Source organism: Hakea prostrata, chromosome 5, assembly GCF_041222555.1.
Source record: "Hakea prostrata isolate BN-2017 chromosome 5, UWA_Hpros_2, whole genome shotgun sequence".
NCBI classification, from domain to species: Eukaryota; Viridiplantae; Streptophyta; class Magnoliopsida; order Proteales; family Proteaceae; genus Hakea; species Hakea prostrata.
Window position 1 is genome coordinate 45,929,625 of NC_142604.1, and position 21,306 is coordinate 45,950,930.

Genomic DNA, 21,306 nt, shown 5'->3' on the forward strand with positions numbered 1-21,306 from the left:
ACGCGCAAGTTGGCCCAGATGAACCTCAGATACCAAAAAAAAAAAAAAAAAAAAAAAAAAAACCATAATTTCATGATCATATAAGTAGTACAGATCAATTAAGATTTTATAGATGAAAGCATTGTCTATAAACCCTTGTTTCATATGGACAAATTTGTTTATGGAAGAAGTTAGACTTGAAAGTCATGTATAAGTACATTTGATTCCACAAAAACCTTTTTTTTTCCCTTTCAGGAAGTGAGATGTTTGGGCAACCAGCTGTTTGTAACATTTTGCCAAGAAATCTGTTTGAGTATTTAATAAACCTGTGAACATAACTGAAAACTAGAGTCTCAAAAAAAAAGTGATATTGGGAGATGCTCTCAATTAAGTTGACACTAATCCAATCCAACACCTGAGATTGTCCTTGAAGAGTCATTACAGTTGATTTGCAGTCTGATAGTACTTGTAAGACAGGTTAAGAAAAGAGCCATGTCTAGAAAATCTCTGATGATTTTCTTTCACCATACATTCATGAGGGAATTTACTTTTGAATTCTGATTCACTGAGAGACAGGTCGAGTCGAGGGTATTACCTTTGGTTTAAATGTACATTTCAGAGTTATTCATATGTCATTTCAATTTTCTTGATTACCTTCCATTTTTTTATTTGTTGTATTGTTTTTGTTTTTTAGGGGTTTTGGTTTGGATATCTTCTGTATGTGGGTGGAGGCTACACGTACGTGGAGGGAAACTGAATCCGTGAGGTAACCGAACAGAAATCCAAATAAACCCAAAAAGGGTTTTTTATTATTTTATTAAATTTCTTTTTTAAGGAGTTAGAGATAGAGAAAGTCACAAGGGGCTGATCTTCATAGTTCATACTTCATACGTTTTGCCTCAGCAAACCTAACAGACAAAACTAAAGAGACCCTCTCTGGCGCTCTCGGATAAAACCCTCACTCTCGCTTCTTCTTTCCTTCGGCGGCCATCATAACGCGTTCGTTCTTTCCCTCTAATCGCTTTCTCGATCACACAACGAGGAACACAAGTACTGGTTTCCTCTTTGTCTCCAATTCCTTCGTAAGTCTCTTTGTTTTCGTCGCTTGAAGTTGCATATTTGCGTTTAAAGTCTTCGTCTCTTCCTTCTTTGTTGTGGGATTTTCTTCCAAACGTACTCGGCATTGAAAAACACTTGGCGGTTAATCGAACATTTAGGGTTTCTCTTCTGTGATCATACGGAAAGGATTGATGCCTGTGAAACACGTCTGTTTCTCTTGTTTATCAATCTTGAAGAAATAAGGGCTAGTTCTTCAACAAATCCTCTTTCTATTCTGTTTGACCTTTCCTTCAGGATTTCTTTTCATGTGCTTCCGTTAAAATTTCCATATTTCATTCAGATATCTTATTTTCTGGTCATATAGGTGGTTCGAGATCTTTTTGCTTTTCCTTTTTTCCTTTTTCTAGGGCATGGTGTTTCTCTTTTTTTTGTTCTGATGGGTTTGGATTTTTGGGCAAGTTGCGTTTTGGTTCCTTCATTGTTCACTGAGGGTTAGAATTCTGTTCATGGAATTTATCGATTTGAGGATTTGGAGAGATGAGGGTCTGAGAGGCTTTTTGTGGGACTGCGAATCCATCTCCTATTAAAAATGGAGGCGTACAGAAGATATTAATATTTTCCTCATTATTGCCATTGTCATTGCTTTCCCTGTGTCGTCATTTTAATCACACAAAAAATTGCTTCTTGAGTTTGGGCCTCCAAGATTGATACATATTGTACAGAGAGCCAAAAACCCTAGTATAACTTTTAGGGTATATCTTAATTGTTCAGCTAGTGGTCGTAGTGATCCGTCTTGTACAGGTGCCTCTGGATTCTGGTTCTTTTAATCTTTTCAATCCATACAAGTGGATCAAGAGTTAGGTTTGAGATATTTCTTTGTATCGATTAATGGTACTGGCAAGGTTATTTTGTTTGCTGAGGAGGAACTGAAACGAGCACCACTTTCTGGTTAATGGTTAGGCTGGATTAATTTCTGTACAGTGACATGGCTTTTGTTGGGAAACTATTGAGGGATGTGATATGAATATATTTTGAAGACGTATTGTACTGGGATTGCCTTTTCATATTATCATGTTCAACGTCCGTTATGGAAAGAAGTGAGCCTACATTAGTTCCGGAATGGTTGAAGAGTAGTGGAAGTGGCAATGCAGTCCACCATCTTTCATCTTCTTCCTCACATTCAGGTACTATTAGTTGTGTTCTAATTTTTTTTTCTGCTTTATTTTGAAAAATGGAGTTCATCCCTAGAGAGATTTCGTGCTGAATGAGCATTTCCATTGTTGTAGATGAGCATGCTTTGACACTTAACACAAGGAACAGATCTTCAGTGAGCAATAGTGAATACGACACTTCTCGTTCTACCTTTTCAGATCGATCTTCTTCAAACTTCTCTCGTAGAAATTCTTACTCTAATGGCTCTGTACAGGACAAGGAGTTATCTTCCTACTCAAGGTCCTACAGTAGTTTTTCCAGGAGCCACCGTGACAGGGACTGGGAGAAGGATCCCCTTGACCTCCGTGATAAAGATAGGCCAGTGTTGGTGGATTACAGAGACCGAGACTATATTGATCCTTTGTCTAGCATCATTACGAGTAGGACTGAGAAGGATACATTAAAGCGGTCACAATCAATGATTTCAGGGAAACGAGGTGAGGGCCTGCTCAAAAGAGTAGCAGCTGACTCTAACAGTGGGAATAACATCAGCAATGGTTTGCTAGGTGGGGGCTCTGTTGTTAGCAGCATTCGTAAGGCTGCATTTGAACGGGACTTCCCCTCCCTTGGTGCCGAAGAAAGGCAGGTAGGAACTGATATAGGGAGGGTCTCCTCCCCTGGTTTGAGCACAGCGGTTCAGAACTTGCCAATAGCTACTTCATCTGTGATTAGAGGAGATGGCTGGACGTCGGCATTGGCAGAAGCTCCGGTGATCGTTGCAAGCAGTAGTCTGGGATTGTCATCTGTTCAACAAAGTGCTCCTGTAGCTTCATCCTCTGTGGTATCAGGCACGACAACAGGTCTTAACATGGCTGAAACATTGGCTCAAGCTCCAGCACGAGCTCGGACTGTTCCTCAGGTAACTGCGCTGTTGCTTTTGTTCTTTTTTCAAATATTTTGGCTACTCTGTTGGTCATTCTTTTCCACCTGGTTGCAGTTATCTGTTGAGACGCAGAGGCTAGAGGAGCTTGTCATTAAACAGTCAAGGCAGTTGGTTCCCATGACACCTTCAATGCCTAAAAACTCGGTAAGAGCTGTTACTTGCATTTCTAATTTTTGTAGGTGCTTGCATTCAACTTTTACAATTTACCTTATTGTTACCCAATTTGATAAAAGGTTACTTTTCATCCGTAGTGGGAAGTCTAGAAAGCTATATGTTTGTGATCGTTTGTTGAGTCTGTTTATGGCTTCAAGTTGATATTGGGGGTTCTCCCCTTCTACCTTTCTCCTTTGGAACCTCATCTGATATGAAAAAAATTAAACATTCCATTACATTTTATAACACCAAAAATGCCTTTTACTTTTACTTTATTGGCAAGGTTGATGATACTTATGTACTCTTACCTACTGCTGAACTCATGGTTTGAGAACTCTCAGCCAATCACCAAGATGGGCCAATATCTTGCTGAATTGGTGCACTTGTTTTCTTGGTTGTAGCAAACCCAGGTTTTGGTGGGAAGCTTATAATAACAGCAATATACCAATTTCTCGTTGATATACCATAATGTTGCGGAGATAGTAACTTGTATTGCATCTCGTCTTGGAATCTCAAGAAAATGAGGTATTACTGAGATCCAGGTGAGACCTCATTGTGTTCTCAGTGTGATCTCTGCGAGTTCAGTCTGTGGCTGAATTTCATCATCTTCTGTGCACTAGGCCAGAGGCAGCGTGGCTGTCATGTAGTGAGTGAACAATTTAAACCTCAAATCCTGCCACTTTATTCACCTTATTCTTGTCCTTCCCTCTTTATTTTATCTGCTTTGAGTCATTCTGTTTCTTTTCTGAGTCTTTCCAGATTCTATGAGTGTTAACTTTTGAAAGTGTATGATGTTGACATCAATCCTTCATGGATTTTTTCATTTGACCTTAAATTATTTGTGTCAACGAACTTCCTATTTTTGCTGCCTCAGAGCTTTTGGTTTCCCGTGATGTGGTAATGACTAGTTGGGTGCAACATAAACACGTTGGAGAAAATATTACTTTCTTCTGTAACGAGGACATGATGCATTGGTTTTAATATTTGAAACAACAGCATCTCTAATTATAACTGATGATCTTTCTTGGAATGTCCTCGAAACTCAAGATTTATGTGGCCCCCCACCCCCAAAAAAAGAGAAAAAAAAAAAAACCAATCTCTCAGTGTTGAGTTACCCCATGACATGGGTTTGTACTATGAATTTTTGGACCTTGTCCCGTTGGCACTAGGTAGGTGCTATTTGTGACCTCGTTCAATAGCTTTCAATTAGATATTGTGATTCATAATTGTTTGGGGGAACTTATTGCTATTTACTTTGAGGATGTCAGGCCATGTTGAATTTACATTTGTGGAAACTTTATGGTCTGTATGGTAACCATCCAATTATTTTTTCCCTGGAGGTGAAGTGTAACATGCCCTGTTTATGTTGCATGGTCCCTTTTCCTCTTCTTGGGAACAAACTAGTTGATAGAAATGGTTCTGGCATGGTTTTGAGAAACACCAAACAGAAACTTTGGGAAAAAGAATGCAAAAATGTGCATGATACATACTTTGATGTTCAGAGTCGCCACAATCACTGCTGAGGTAGGCCAGCAGCTTAGGTTACTGCCCATCAGCATTAGAAACATAATTCGATACCAGGAGTATTTTGGTCATTTTGACAGCCATACTCGAACCCAGCTGGGCATAGTTATTATTAGGAGTTCGTTAGGAGTCCAAATATGTTTCTCAATCATTATTTGAGTCAGTCTAGGTTAAGATAAGTAAGAGGATTATTTGAAGTAAGAGTCCTAGATAGGAGTCCTATTTAGACTCTGTTCTTGTTAAGTCCTGTTAAGTGTCAGTAATAAAGTCTATAAATAGACAGCCTATGCTTGTAACAAACTCAGATTTGATGAATAAAATTATTGAGAGTTCTGTTGCAAGGAGAGGTGAAGTTATCAAGCATGAAGTGATGTGAACCAAGTCGTAGGGTTTGGATGCTCGAATTAACCCCTAGAATTAAGCTCACTCCAAGATCCTCTCTTGGAACAAGCAGTCTTCTAGGGCTGAGAATGCCTATGGTGGTTGATGTTTGAGTAGTTTTAAGGTTTAGAAGGGTTAGATATAGGCCTAGAGGGTTTTGGCCAGGCTTAGGGTTAAAGGGGTTACAGTTTTGAAGTTAAACCTTGCTGTGACTGAGGATTTTGAAGCTTAACCCTTGCTGTAACTGAGATTTTGATCTGGGATTTAGTCGGGTTAGGTTTAGGTAATTTAGGACTAAGTTAAAGGTCACTAGGGTTCGGCTGCTGCTGTTTTGTATTTTCAGAATATGATTTAGTTTATGGTCTTAGGGTTCCCGTTAGGCCAGGAATGGGAGTAGAAAAAGGAATCTTCTAGTGCTCTTGAACATTGATAACTTGCAAAATAGACAAACTTCTTGAAGGAATCCTACTTGAAAATTGGATTCCAACTGGGAGTCCTACTTATTCGAGGACTCTTCAATAGCTTGACCAAAACAAAACCAAACTTAAACATAAAAGTTGATGTAGACTCTTAACAGCATTCTGCACCTAAATAGCCCTACTGGGGCTCCAAAGGAGGGGGTAAAATGACCAAAATACCCCTTGTCAGATTCAGCCAGTCCTTGGTGCCAATCCTGGTTGCGTCATGTAGTCTACATGTCTCACCCCTCCAACATATCTTTCCCCTAGTTTTTTCTAGTAAGCATTTGATACAGACATAAACACAAAATGCTCTAGTACTGTTTCTGACTCAGAAATTGAAATTTTAGAACAGAAACATTGGCATGAGTTAGTGGGGTGTTCTACTTCACACTAGAATCACTAGATTTGCTTAAGGAAGCACCAGTTGGAGTTACTGAATTTGTGACTCAGTTGTAATTTAAAAAGTAGAAAATGACTTAAAGAATTGAAAGTAGCCTTAGAATTTTCTATTTAGAGTGTTAGGGAAAAAAAAGGCCTTGAAGATTTTTATTCTATTAATAAAGATATTAAATTATGTCAAGGAAGTACTTAGTCAGTTTGGAGGCTTACACTTACATTCAAAGATGTAAACATTTGGCTAGATTGTAAGGTGAGAGAGTCTCCAGCTACAGATACCGATGAAGGTTTGACACCAAATTTGCCTATTTTCCTCTGAAATCAACGCAGTGTTGATAGATATGAGGGTTGACCCCAGGGGTTGGCTGAGTTGGCAAAGACCAACACCTCATAAGTAAAGAGGTCAAGAGTTCAAATCTCTTTGAGGCCGGGGATTTACCTCTATATATAAGTTAACCCCTTCCCCTATACAGAGAAGTTAAAGTCCCCCCCCCCCCCCCCCCCCCAAAAAAAAAAAAAAAAAAAAAGAAAGACATTGAGGGTTTGGTCCTTGGTCCATATGTGTATGTGGTCATGGACTCATCATATGTACATAAGGTTAATATCTAGGCCAAGTACGTAAATATGTTATCGATTCAATTTAAATTAAGTTGCGTCTATTTAGGGTGATACACGTTAATTAAATAGAACTTAAGAGGGACCTAATAAAAATTAATTAAATACTATCAGGGACCTGATACACATCAATTACATGATCCTTGATAGGCTAGTACTTTCTATTAGAGAGGTTCAATTTGGTTTTCTATTCGGGTACAACTAGGAATTTAATTGTAAGGCTAAAAGTAAGCTGCTACATGTAATATTGCACAAAATTCAGAATAATAAGTATTGAGTATTTCAGCCTTTGTTTGTTGGTCTGAGAGTAGTGTTTTTGCTCCAGCAATGGTTAAGGGCTTTCCAGGTGCCTGAGTGATGAGATTTTTGAGATTGAAGTTTCACTTTTGTCTGTGGTTTCAGCCTGCCTATTCTGTCCACCTCCATCTCAGTCAGTACAGGGTTTAACATCCAAGTAATCTTCCCATTCCCCTTTCCAACCTTTTGTAATTTGTTGATTCCCAAACCTTTGAAGCCCTTCTCCACCCTCCTTACAGGATTTCATACATATCCTTATTTTCTCTCTTAGAAATCCTGAAAGTGGATGCCTTCCATCTTAGAATCTGCTCCATCTTTCAAATTCCATACAGTCCTCCTTTTCCATCCATAAAACAATCCCTTACTTTCCTAAACCTCACTAGCAGACCAGAGTACAAGGAGTCTAGTATTCATTCAATAGTAATTTTTCTACAATTAGAGGGCCTGGTCTGGGAATTGAGACATGTTTCCAGTCCTTGTTTTGCCCCTAGCAGAAATGTTATCCTGTTCTTGCTGAAATCTTTTATAGGCCCTAATTGTCCTTAACTGCTATTCAGCTAATGATCTTCGAAGAACTGGCCCTCATTCAATTGAGGATACCCCAGGTATCTTCTAGAAGGCAAGGAGGCTATTCAGATTCTGTAGTTGGGCTATTATTTGGTTACTTAATTGGAGGTTAGTTGCCTTCTGTATTGCTGCTTTTGTGCTAGTTCTAGCTTGAATTACACCTTGGTGAACTTTGTGGTGGAGGGCTGGTTAGAAGAGGGGAATCTGGAAGAAACCTGAGTTGCAGGGGAGAGAAGAAACCATAAGAAGAATTTTCTTTTTGGGGGTTGTCGGGTGTACAACATTTGCACGCAGCCTGTAGGCCACCCAAACTCCAATCAATTATTTCATTCTAGTTGTATGTATCCTACCCAAATTGAAGATCTCCTACGTTACTTACAGTTGTTCCTGTAAAGAAAGGAAAATATCTCAATTGTCTACGTTACCCAAATTATTTCATTCTAGTTGTATGTATCCTACCCAAATTGAAGATCTCCTATGTTACTTACAGTTGTTCCTGTAAAGAAAGGAAAATATCTCAATTGTCTACAATGCTAAAGCCATATTTCAACCTTGTTCTCATTGTACCCTCCCCCCCACCCCAAAAAAAGGGTTCTCAAAGCCTTAGTGATCCGATGGTGCCGAGTGGAAGGGCTGTCGCTCAACGGATAAAAGTTACTCTAGGGATAACAGGCTGATCTTCCCCAAGAGTTCACATCGACGGGAAGGTTTGGCACCTCGATGTCGGCCCTAGGGCTGTAGTATGTTCCAAGGGTTGGGCTTGTTCGCCCATTAAAGTGGTACGTGAGCTGGGTTCAGAACGTCGTGAGATAGGTTGGTCCATATCCAGTGTGGGCGTTAGAGCATTGAGAGGACCTTTCCCTAGTACGAGAGGACCGGGAAGGACGCACCTCTGGTGTACCAGTTATTGTGCCCACGGTAAACGCTGGGTAGCCAAGTGCGGAGCGGAACCTTCCCCATCAACACCCCCTCCCCCCAAAAGAAAAAAAAGAAAAAGAAAATCCAAAAAAAAAAAAGAGTACGAGTACCACATGATTGGCACACACAAATATTGACTTTGTGTGTTCCTTTTTGGAGGTGGGGGAGGTGATGATCCAACGTGCCTCATGATTGCCACAACTGGCTGATGGTTGATTACAAATGACCTTTTTTTTAATAGGAATCTGGTTATAGACTTTGATCAATGCATCAGGTGCAACCTTGATTGTCATGTTTGTTGTCCACATTTTCTTTTAACATGTGACTTGCCTTTTGAAGATTGGTTCGTTGATCAGGATTGGCATCTTATTATAGAAGACATGATCTCTTGCTACGAGCTCCTGAAAACCTGATTTCAAGTTAGGGAACCCCGTGTGTAGTTTTTGGAATCCATCACTAATTGAAATTAGTAATATGATTTACTAATTTCCCATGATGTACTGGATTTATGGTAAAAATTGTAGAAGTTTGATTTATTTGACTACAAATTAAAGGGGAGAAAAGAAGACTTATGTAACTTATCGGTAGGGAAGAGGTGAACTCAGAAGAAAATATAAAGAAAGACCATGTAAAACAGCATTAATTGGGTGGAGTAAATTTTGTAAAGGTGAAAAAAAATTAGAATAAGAAGGGATGGATAAGTGGGAGAAGAGGGTTATGATGTAGCTTCAATTGAATGAGGGCCAGCTTTTCCAAGATCTTTATGAGAACAACTCTTATGGAACCTACAAAGGTTTTTTTGAGATTTCAGTTTTTTTTTTTTTGGGGGGGGGGGGTGTCTTTGTGATATGGCCTGTGACGGGATGGTTTTGTAAGGATGGGATGTAGTTAATATGGAAGGACTTAGAAATCATGCACTGGATGGGTAGGTTTCAAGGTATCAAGGATACGTAGTCCATCCCATTGGAGACATGTGATGGATTCTTTGAGATGGGAATTTGGGGTGGATAGGTGTTAGAATGGGTTGAAACTTGTAGTGAATGTACGTGATAATATAGGGATATGAACCTCTAAGTTTGGTTGGGTTGGATGGTTAAATTAGAACATGTGCGTATTCTTGTTTTAGGGATGCTAGGGAGTTCAAAAATTCAAGTAGTTATTTATATATTGAAATGGGGAAGAAGTATGATCTCAGGTAAATAAGCTAGTGGAATGATGTATCTAACTCGTGGGTCAGAACTAATGGTAAAATGGTGTAAATCTGAATTGATTTTGGGTCTCCTTGAAAGTCCAAAAATTCAAGAAAAACAAAGAAGGATGATATAGGAAGGGGAGTGGAGTGTAGGCTACTAGATACCTAAATGAGAAGCCTTGTAGCGCTTTGGAATGAATGGAGTGACTTCTTGAAGGCTGTGTATTCAGCCATAGCAAAGATTTGGCTTGACTTCACCAAAATCCTTGACAAATTACTCAACTCTTAGACCTTTTTTGACCAAAGTTGACATAAGGTGATAGTTTCAGCAGCTGCGGCACACTGAAACACACTCAAGACTTGAAGGGAAAATAACCTATTAATCAACAGTAGTGATGGATTGGGGGCTAGTTATAGACTTATAGCCTTATTAGAAGTCCTGGTGAAATTATTAGGACTTAAAAATTGACTGAACTTAGCTGACTTGGGTTCTTTAAACTGAAATAAAACAGAGAAGAAATGACTATTCTGCCTTTCTTAAACTGAAATAATTAAACTGTTCTGTGTTGATGACTTTAGTTGGCAGAATTTACGGAATTAGACGAATTAAATTAGTTTACTGACCTATTTTCGTACTTGGCCAATATGCTAAACTTTTGGGTCCATCCCATGACCACATAAACCTGTTAAACAAAAGCCCACTCCTATGTCTATCAACCCTAGGTTGATTCCAAAAGGGAGTATGCGGCCAGTTCAGTGTTATATCTGCATCAGGTTAATTATGGAAATAAGAAAATAGGTTATATACTTGCACTAGACAGGAGAGAGAGGGTGGTGGGCTAAATTTGGAAGAAGTATGAAACAAGATAATGAAGACATAAGGGAGGGAGAAGGGACAAATTCGGAACAGTATGAAAATAAAGCAGAAAGGATTAAAGAGAGGAATTTGGGTTTTGTAAAATTAAAGAAAGTAAAACAAGAAACAAACTGAAGCCTTGAATGGGCTGGGGTGAGTATCCTAGTGGTTTGAAAACCAGCCAGGGATTTAAGCTAGTATCATTTTTGGGGGGTAAATGATTTAAGTTAGTAGTTATTCTCTTCCATTGCCCTCAGACAGCTTCTATGGAGAAATTATAGTGGAATTTGGAGCTAGGAATTTTAGTCAAGCTAGGCTACATCATAACCCTCTCCCCTTATAATGGCTGTTGAGTGGAAAAGTCAAGATAAAAGATGAACAACCAACTGAAAGTTAAACATTTATGTAATCATTGAATCCATTAATTGTCTTATATATCGTGATTCTGATTCTATTTCATTGTGTTCAACGCATATTGCTTGTTCTCTTGTCTCTGTTTGGCTTGCTTCTTTTTCTTTCTTTCTTTCATTTTTTTTTGGTGGGGGGGGGGACTGGGTTGTTGTGTGTGTGTTGAATAAGCTCTTTAATTCATCGCAGCAAAAAAAAGAAAAACGAAAGGAAAAACACACTAATATAGCTTCTTTTTCAGGCACTTGGTTCAGAGAAACCAAAACTTAAAACTTCAGCAGTAAGGGCTGGGGATTCAGGCATGGCTACAAAGGTTGGGCAGCAACAGTTTTCATCTTCACACCTTGCTAACCACTCACTAAGGGGTGCAGCAGTTAGATCTGACATTCTAAAGACTTCTCTTAGTGGGAAACTTCTTGTACTTAAAGTACCCAGAGAAAAGAATGGTGTCTCACTCTCACCTACTGCTAAGGAAGGATTAAGTCCAACACAGGCTGGTAGAGTAGTGAATAATCCGCTCGCTGTTGCTCCAGCCACATCGGCTCCTCCATTGAAGATTCCAAGCAATGCTAAACTTGGCACTGCCGAGCGCAAGGCACCTCCTTCCTCTGTTATTCATGGATCCAGTGTGGAGAAGAGACCTACAACTGCCCAAGCACAGAGCCGGCATGATTTCTTCAAATCCATGAGGAAAAAAAGTTCAATAAACCTTTCTGCTGTTGTCCCAGATTTGAGCCCTTCTGTTCCATCATTTATCTTGGATAAGTCAAGTGATCTGATCGGAGAAACTGCTACCATGGTTAGCGATCAGTGTAACAATGCTTCTTCATCAGATCCCTCTGCTGTGGGGTGGTCATATGAGAATGGGGGAGAGGGGACCAACAATGGTGTTGCCTCAGAATCTCAGAGATTTTCTAACAGTGGCGATAAGAACTCTGGCGTCAATGATGTAGTTTATCCTGATGAGGAAGAGGCTGCATTTCTACGTTCTCTTGGATGGGAGGATAATGGAGGGGAAGATGAAGGTCTAACTGAGGAGGAGATAAATGCTTTCTATGAAAATGTGAAGGTACATGCCCCCTTTCTTAATGGGTTTTGTTCCGTTAAAAATATTTCTTTCAATGTAGAATGATAGAGATGTTTTGAGATTTGAATGCATTTGTAATTTTGACGTTGTTTTCTACATATGCTGAGTATTTTAATTTGGGTTTGCAGTACATGAAATTGAGGCCATCCTCTAAAGTGTGTCGGGCAAAGTCGCGCATCAGCAGTTTGGAATGTGGTTCCTCTGGGTTGAATTCGTCTAACACAGAATCTGAAGCATGATCAATGGACTGATGATCCTTCAGGTACTGGAAGAGGAGATTTACTTCACATGTTTTGGTGGTGGCAAGAGAGTTTCTTTTGGGTATTTTGTTTAACAGTTTCTGATTGATAATGAGGTGGAAAGCCATCTGCAAAGGGGAAGTAGAAGTGCAATAATCTTACGTATGTGCTCCGGTCTTGTGGAAGTCTCTGATGTTTTCCTTTGGCTGCCAAGAATAGGGTGTTCTGAGGTTTTCATGGGATGGATGAGAAGAGGAAGATAGGAGATAGGAATAGGATAGGTGTTTTTGTTCTCAAGTGTAAGAAGCGAAGGAAGTTGCAGGGATTGGGAAATTTGTTTTTTGTCCCTCTTCAACTTTGGGTTTTTTGAGGGTGGGGGAAGTAGCAGCATCATCCAAATTCAGAGGGGGAAAAAAAGAGCCTATGGTATTAATTAGTTAATTGAAGGAAGAAGGGAAAATTTCTTTTGCTGTTGCTTCTTGTTGATATCTGTTACACACTGATCGCAAATAACAATCAAATACAAGAAAATTTTGATTTACTTAAGTCTCTAAATAGGCAATTATAATAGGATAAATATTTTGTAGTATTTGATTCAACTAGTAAGTAAATAAGGCCCCTATTAAAGAATTTCTTTCTTGAACGATGGATTTCTTTGAATGTTGGACATGAAGACGCGCGTTTGTGTCTTCTCTATGGAGCTCAACTGGCTCATGAAGGACTTATGGCTACTCAGTATTTTATATGCAGTAACTATGAAGTGTGATTATTTAATTTGCCCATCCGAACTAGGCCTGAAATAGTCGTTGATGGCTCCCCCAAACCCAACATAAAAGCATGAAGTTGCTTAGAGGCCGACAAAAGCAAGAGATGTATGCATTCATAATGAAGCAACAGACTTGAAAGAAGTCAACTTTTGCCTTTAGTGCGAGACATTGGATTATGCATACAAGAGCCTTGCAAGTTGCAAGTACAGTGTCAAAGGTACTTTGGCTAACATGTATTATGAAAGATCTGTGAATGAATGTGTTGAAGCCTTCAGTAGTTTACTGTCACAACCTCTCAGCCACTCAAATGACTTCAGTTGTTTACTGTCACAACCTCTCAGCCACTCAAAATGAGTGCCAACCAATTCTTCGTTCACGCGCGAACAAAATATATATAGGTGGATTCTCATTTTGTATGTGATTTGGTTTTGTATTGAGTCCGGATCACCGACCCCGCGGGGTGCCCCGCCTCCTGACCACATATATCGTGGGGCCCCGTAACCTTTTGGAAATAAAAAAACTTTTTCAACACCCGTGGGCCCCACTGATATATGTGGTCAGATCCGATCCGGATTCCAATTTACAATTCATCAGATCAGAGGCACAACTGGCAGACCTCTATATCTAGGTTATCTCTAATGGACGTACTAGACGAAAGAAAAAAAAAATCTTAGAAGGGATATAATGAAATTTCTTGATTGATTCTTGTTCTTTCCAAAGGAATGATTACAAAAGGCTTGCCAGCACTGGCGGCATCAAGACTCGCTCAAGAAGCCATCGGCATTAAGACTCATTTAAGAAAATTTTAAACGTTTAAAGGCCTGTTTGGTTACATGAGTCGGAGATTTCAAATATCTAGAGATTTCCAAATTTAGAGATTTCAAATCTATGGAGTTATAATTTATAAAATTAAATATTTGGTTGTGGAATGAAATCAGTAGATTCATCCTAAAAAATTATTTGATCGACGTGATTTTTGTGAATGTGCAAATGTATGGCTTTTTTGAATTCTCTGGATTTCACCTCTTACCCATAAATCTAAAGATTCACGTTTTTAGTGTAAAAAGGTGAATATCTAGATTTCATGAATCTATATATTTTTACAACAAAAAAGGTATAATTCTCAGATTCATGAATCCAGAGATTTGAAATCTTTGGATTCATGTATCCAAACAGGCCCTAAACTAATTTGAATCCAGCTTGTTTGAAAAATATGCATCCAAAGTAGAACTTCTTACAATGTACCTAAAGATAACAGCATGAGCGATTCTTTATTTTCATAGTTGAACTTCAATATTTTAAGTTGTCTTCATCTTGGAACATGTGCTCTATTAATTATGTTTATGAAAAGCTCTTTTACAAGTTCTAGCTAGTTCATATGTTGTTATAAATATATATACAATCAAATAAGTTATCTGTTACCTAGTTGGTTGCTGAATGAAATATTTAACTAGTCTAGTTGCAGCTGTTGCACAAAGTGAATATTAAATATCTGAAGACTTCTTCAATGAAGTCAAGTAGCTTTTAGAAAAGAGGGCAAAAGAAGCTTTCACATTAGGAATATATTATCAGCAAAACATCACATGAGAATTAATAAAGAAATTTCTAAAATACGTAGCTAGACTTGATGATCAACTATAAATAAATAGGAGTAGAGGATTAGAACAATGTCTTAGTAGGGCTAAATCCAGGAGCTTCAATTTTACTGAAATCAGGCTCGATGTAATTAGGGCTTATCATTGTTAGTCAAAATTGGCTTCTGAAATCAGTGAGGACTAGTGTGTCTGAATAGATTTCTAAGAAGGATTTTTGGAGGCCATGAGTGTGCTGATGCAATTTAGGTGGCAAAGGTCTAATTAGGGATAAGTATGAAAGAAGTTAACTAATGTGTGTCAATGAAGACCAAACATGTTTGCCAATCTTGCTTGCTTGCTATGCCTACCTCTCATCTTGGAGGACAAGGATTGCAATACTTAGATGCGTTCTTGCCCATCCTGATAGGGCAAGAGTTATGGTTTTGTTTCGCTTTGCAAGAGATCTAAGGAGTTGTATGGTAACGTTTTTGTTCCGTTTTTTATTTTTAGGTAAGAAACAGTTTTTCCTATTTCTATGTATTTTTACTGTTTCTGGATGCTGAAATCACATATACTTATATGAGAAATAAAGTTTCTGTAGCAAAAAAAGAGAATGAAAGAGGAAAGAAACTTCCAACCTTTAGGGTTTCAAAATAGAAGTTATGTTTGATGTCAAAAGGACAAGAATGCCCCCATTGGAATACGGTGTTTCTCTACCTTTTTAAGAGAAGTGTTTTATTCTTGTGTGTGAAAGTGGACTGAAATTGTGCCAAAGCGTCGGCTAATGTCCAAAATAAAAAAAAACAAAAAAAAAAAGAGAAGAAAGAAAATACAAGAAACATATTGAATTACAATCAAAGTGCAAGTTGTGCACTTAGAAGAACAACTATCAAACATGTTCACAAAAGGACTACAAGGACCACAACCTTCAAGCAATCCATATTTTATGTAGTAATATTGAGTCTGGATAAGCTATCAACTTATACATATAGACGTGGACGATTCTCCATCTCTCATAGGGAATCTAGGACCCACTAGATTGATGTGGGATCCATGCCCTATAAGTGGTTCTCGTATGTCTCCTCCTGTAACCATGTAGGTAGCAAATCTGAACTCTTAGCTTGCAGTCTCCCAGAAATTGCTGCTTGTTTCATACAAGAAAGAAAGAAAGAAAGAAAAAGAGATGAAGATAGAAGCAGATCTAAGGAAGTGTAATTAAGTATGGTACGCAAAACCATGTGATCTGGATTAAATAATAAATGAGAAACTTAGGTAGATATTCTATTCATTAGAGATGAGATGCATGAGAAGTTATGTATATAGATTAGCAATAAAAACTCTATTGTATATAACGAAGAACCGTTGACCTGTTGGGATCACCAAAACGTTCAAAACAAGAGAAGACTCAATCATCCATTGGTTGGTTTTTTCAACTTAAAACGGGAGAAGTGGCTGCAGCGACGCTTGCTCTCAAGTCCACACTTCCTACTTCCTATCTACCAATCTCTCTCTATCTTCACCAGAAAAAAAAAGAAAATAAAAACTCTTTCTCTCTCTCTCTCTCTCATTTAATCTGAGAAAACACATCACGTCATGCCCATCTGATCACACATTCACAATGTCTTACTAGCTTATTATTTTCTCCCAAGAGACATGGCTGTTTTGATTAGATCAAGTTTCATATATTCAAGTTTCAACGCGCTTGGGTTATTTTATTTTATTTTTATATTTTTGAGGTGATAACATCTTAATGCTGTGATCAAAGCATTGGTCGTTTAGAAGGAATCCTCAGGGCCATTGGATATCTGTTTCTTTTTGCTCTACTGATTTGTTTCCAAGTTATCCTTGCTGTGCATCAACAATCTATTCGGGCATGGAAGACTACACTGGCAGAGTCAGGATTTAACATTAACCAAATGAATATTAGTGAATTGTATACTTTAATTTCTACGATTTTTTTTAATATGTTGAAAATAAATTATTTATAATGAAACTGAGTGTTATCAAGTTTCATTTTTATTCATTATTTTTCCAGTTAATCTTTTTTTTTTTTTTAACAGAAAATTCTAAGGGTTGGCGTTTCACACATAGAAAGAGAGTTAGAAAGGTCTCTCTAGAGAAATTTCAAAAAATAAAGAACAGGAGAGGCTATGGTCTCCAGGCGGCCCTGGGGAAGCTCCATCACTAGAAGGCTGCATGTGTGTTGTTTTTATGATGAAACTGAGTGTTATCAGAACCATGAAGACCATTCATTTTAACATCTGCATTGAAGTTAAATCGTTCTTGGAACCTCAATGCACCTTAATGTAAATCAAGAGAATAACGATTATTAGGTGTTTGCGACTCATTTATTGATTTTAATCCTTAATGTACATCAAGTGTTTTTAATTTTCTATTTTTTTGGTCGTTTCTCCCAAAATGATGTAGCTCACTCCATTGCCAAGACGGTTTTATCATTATCACATGTGTGTTGTTTTTATGATGAAATTGAGTGTTATAAGAACCATGAAGACCATTCATTAATTAACATCTGCATTGAAGTTAAATGACTCAAGAGAATAACGATTATTAGGTGTTTGTGACTCATCAATTGATTTTAATCCTTAATGTACATCAAGTTTTTTTTCTGTCCTCAGTCCCAAAATTATGTAGCTCATTGCATTGCCATGACTGATTTTATCATTATTACATATAACAATCGAATCTAGTTCCAGTTTTTTATTTATCTCCCGTTCAAAAGAAAAAAAAGAAAGAAAGAAAAAGAAAGAAAGATAAAAAATAGTGAAATTTATAATTTATTTGTTCATTTTTGTAAGTTAAGTATCTAGCTAGGATCCAGATCATCTCCATCCTCAAGAGGATTGAATTTAATCAAGACTTAAATTCAAATTTGAGAATTTAAATCATCTAATAGTGTGAGATTATTTGTCGACACTTGACATGCCAGGCTGAAAAATAGTCGACATATCCATCTTCAACTATAGATGATTTGCATCTATGCATAGACATTGGGATGGTTGAGAGAAGCTATTTAAATAGATTTTAATCATAGAATAGACTTAGTACAACCTTTATACAAAGAAATCTTCTTGTGTTGATATTTTCAAAGATATGATCACCTAGTTCTTTTCTTAATTATTATGGATTTTCAAAATAGCTAGGCTCTCCTATTCTCTAAGCATAGAGTGAGATTACGATCAATTTCGTCACTAGATTAACTTATTATTTTTTTCCTTTACAAGGTCAATAACTTATCAAAACCTTACCAACTCATTCATTTTTAACTAAAATGAGGTATAAATTTTTTTCTTAATAAAAAAACCATTATTTTTTTTTGTTCCTAATGAAGGAACCCTAAATTCCTGAAAAAAGCATTTTACAAGCTAGCCGGTCACCGACTAATATTTCATGGTTTGATGGCTAATGTTGTAATCAGTAATCACTCACATGGTATCTGCCATGGTGCTTTTTTGAAATAATTTCAATTAAATCGTTTGTGAACCCTTTTGATACGGTTGAAAACGGCTATTATTTTATTTAGATTTGAAGTTTCTGTGCTTAACGGGTTTGAGGGCTTTGCTGTTTTTAATGAGCTCATGCTCTCATGCATTATTTGAAAAAAGAAAAAAAATGAAGTAATTTAAATAGAGATTTAAAGTCAAGAGCTAGATGCGTCCTTAGGTGTCTCTCTTAGACAGGATGGATTTGACTTCTGTGCCTCAAAAACCGCATTAATATTAGAGGCCCCCAAGGGAGACAGAAGAGAGTTAGAGAGAGAGAGAGAGAGAGAGTCTGCAACTAGTCTTCAATGGGGAGAGAACAAAGGGCAGTGCAAATTGATCTGTCTTTGAATCTACAAGTTCAAGAAGAAGAAGAACAAAAAATTGGTGGAGAAGAGGAAGGGTTAAGAGATTCTCATGAAAGTAAACTAAGTGATCGGGATGATCCATTGAAGGTTACAAGGGAAGAGGAAGAAGAAGATTCATCGGCAGACAAGTCATTGCAAGATAATTTGAACCCAGTAGAGGTGCAGGAGCAAAATACATATTTACAATTCTACAACAATCTCTCTTTCTTTCTGTTAATATATCTCAAAAACTAATTATTGACTGGGTTTTTGTTCAACAGTTATGTTCTCTTCAGATGGAGATGAACCGCATGAGAGAAGAAAATCAAGAGTTGAGGAAGGTCGTTGAGCAAACCATGAAGGATTACTATGAACTCCAGATGAAATTCTCAGTTTTCCAACAAAAAGACTCAAAGAAGGTAAATCTATATCTTACTCATTTCAAATTCTGAGTTTATTTTATTGGAATTCTTTCTGGCAATTCATTTTTTTTTTGTTTTTCGTTTGTTTTTTTCTGTTTGATGCAGGATCTTCAGATCTTTCTCTCGAACCACACCGAAAATAACAAGATCCAAGGAGTAAAAGAAGCAGGTGAAATTGTTGAAGTGAAAAAGCATGCACTTCCATTACCACCTGAGGTTGACGATGATAATAGAGAAGCTGGGGATTTGGGTTTGTCATTGACACTACAAACCCAGAGGCAGAAACATGAAAGAGAAGAATCCAAAGAAGAGATAAAAAATTTGGTTCCTTTACAGAATAAGTTCCAGAAGACAGAAATGGAGGGGATTGCAAATTATGCTGCAGCACCACCCAACAGAAAAGAAAGAGTTTCGGTCAGAGCAAGATGTCAAGCTCCCACTGTGAGTAGAAGCTAAACGCTCAAACTGACAAAATTTGCTGAATGATCTGTTGAGCTTCAATGATATTGAATTCTTATTTTTATTTATCTGAATTAATGCAGATGAATGATGGCTGCCAATGGAGGAAGTATGGCCAGAAAATAGCAAAAGGAAATCCTTGCCCTCGAGCCTATTATCGATGCACAGTAGCTCCTGGATGCCCAGTGAGAAAACAGGTAATAACATCTGATCAAAGATATTGAGTTTTAACCATGTTTAATATAAGAATTCAAAGGTTTCAATTGATCTCAGTCAAAATCTGACTTTCAGATCTCTTAGAGTCACTCCCAAAGTCTATCATTGCTAGCCTTCCATTTTGGAAGATCTGGCCTTATCTCCAGACAAAATTTTTGTATAGTCAAAATTCTTTCCAGATATCGGCTTCAATGAATTTGATCTTACTAGATGTGATAATCAGGTACAAAGATGCCTAGAAGACATGTCAATACTGATAACAACCTATGAAGGGACTCACAACCATCCATTACCCGTTGGTGCAACTGCAATGGCTTCTACAGCATCAGCAGAAGCCACTTATAACATGATCGGCAACACCCACAACACTTATTCAATAAACCCTAATTCCCATTCAGCTTTCAACAGCACAATCAGTAGCAATGACCCATCTAGAAGTATTGTTCTTGATCTCATCAATGGCACTACTAGTGGTCCACAACAGCAATTTAGCATCCCTAGCTCCTCACAAGTGATTTTTCCTTGGGGAACTAGTAGCTCAGACTACCACACTACTGCTAGTGGTTCATTTGTTTTCCCTAGAGGAGTAGATAATAAGGAACGGAAGATTGAAGAAGACAAGTCATTAGCTGAGAATGTGACAGCCATTGCTTCAGATCCCAAGTTTAGGGTTGCAGTTGCAGCTGCCATTTCATCGATCATCAGCAAAGAGAACCCCATGGTTCAACCTAAAGGACCTTCCTTGGTTCTCTCAGATGAAGAGGAGAGGGTCAGCTCCAGTAGCGTCAATAGATGGATTCTGGAGTCTTTTCCTCTTTATGGTAAACCAGTTCATAATTTACAGTGAAGATTGAATAATTATCAGTTACAATTTCTATAAACATAGACAATGATACTTACAATATTTAATTTGCATATAGAAGTTTTAACTTCATTTACCTGAGGTACTATATTTCTGGTTTAGGCTTTCACTTTTTGCTTTGTTTAATTTGAAGGTTGTAAATGTAACTTGGCACTCTTTCTGCTTTGCCCACTTATTGTATATAAAGAGTTTCAGTTCCATTTTCACCCAAAAAAAGAAAAAGAAAAGAAAAAAAAAGGAGAGTTCCAGTTTTCTTATCAGTATTTGTCTTCATGTTGCACCACATAAATTGCCTTCAGTTGAAACGCATGTATTATTGCTGGAGAATCAGCAGACACAGACATCACCATGCAAGTTCGAAGGTCTATTTGAGTCCCGCAACCTTCCAGCAGATTGCATAATTTTTCAATATATCATGTAGTAAAATATGCAATTCAATCTCATATTTGTTATGATCGTATCTCCCCTCAGTTCTTTGCCTTTTTAACTGTCATTGAGGATCATTAAGAACTGGCTAATTTTTCTGAAGCCAAAAATTCATCCGTGTGGATGAAGGCCATGGAAGATGAACTAAAGGCCATTGATAAAAGCATACTTGGGATATGGTTGCACTTGCAGATGGCATAGATCTAATTGGGTGTCGTTGGGTTTATAAGACTAAATATAACAGTAACAGTAAATTTGAAAGATACGAGGCTTGGCTTGTTGCCAAAGGATGTACCCAAATATATGGAGTTGACTGTAAGGAAACCTTCATTCCTATAGTGAAAACGAACACTATAAGAGTGTTAATATCAGTAGCCGTCAATTGTGAGTAACTCCTCTTTCAAATGGATGTTAAAAATGCATTCTTACAAGGAGACTTGCAAGAAAAAGTATACATGGAAGTTCCTCTAGGCCATCCTTTAGAAAATCAAGATGGTATTACCTGT

At 37.7% G+C, this 21,306-nt stretch overlaps 2 protein-coding genes across 3 annotated transcripts; both read left to right on the plus strand.

Moving 5' to 3' along the window:
* The first annotated feature begins 849 nt into the window (after positions 1 to 849).
* Positions 850 to 13,096, plus strand: LOC149016121 (uncharacterized). 2 transcript variants are annotated; one of them, XM_089157248.1, is made up of 5 exons: positions 850 to 2,222; positions 2,465 to 3,109; positions 3,188 to 3,277; positions 11,143 to 11,970; positions 12,117 to 13,096. In XM_089157248.1, the coding sequence occupies exons 1-5, from the start codon at positions 2,184 to 2,186 to the stop codon at positions 12,225 to 12,227; spliced, it is 1,713 nt and encodes a 570-aa protein (XP_089013374.1). In that variant the 5' UTR covers positions 850 to 2,183; the 3' UTR covers positions 12,228 to 13,096. The 2 variants fall into 2 exon arrangements, with proteins under 2 accessions (XP_089013374.1, XP_089013373.1); XM_089157247.1 differs by having other exon boundaries at positions 2,325 to 3,109; positions 12,117 to 13,091.
* Positions 13,097 to 18,259: 5,163 nt separating this feature from the next.
* Positions 18,260 to 20,834, plus strand: LOC149016122 (WRKY transcription factor 72A-like). The gene is made up of 5 exons (XM_089155969.1): positions 18,260 to 18,595; positions 18,697 to 18,834; positions 18,943 to 19,278; positions 19,380 to 19,493; positions 19,736 to 20,834. Exons 1-5 carry the CDS (start codon positions 18,377 to 18,379, stop codon positions 20,357 to 20,359), a joined length of 1,431 nt encoding a protein of 476 aa, XP_089012095.1. The 5' UTR covers positions 18,260 to 18,376; the 3' UTR covers positions 20,360 to 20,834.
* The last annotated feature ends 472 nt before the right edge of the window (positions 20,835 to 21,306 follow it).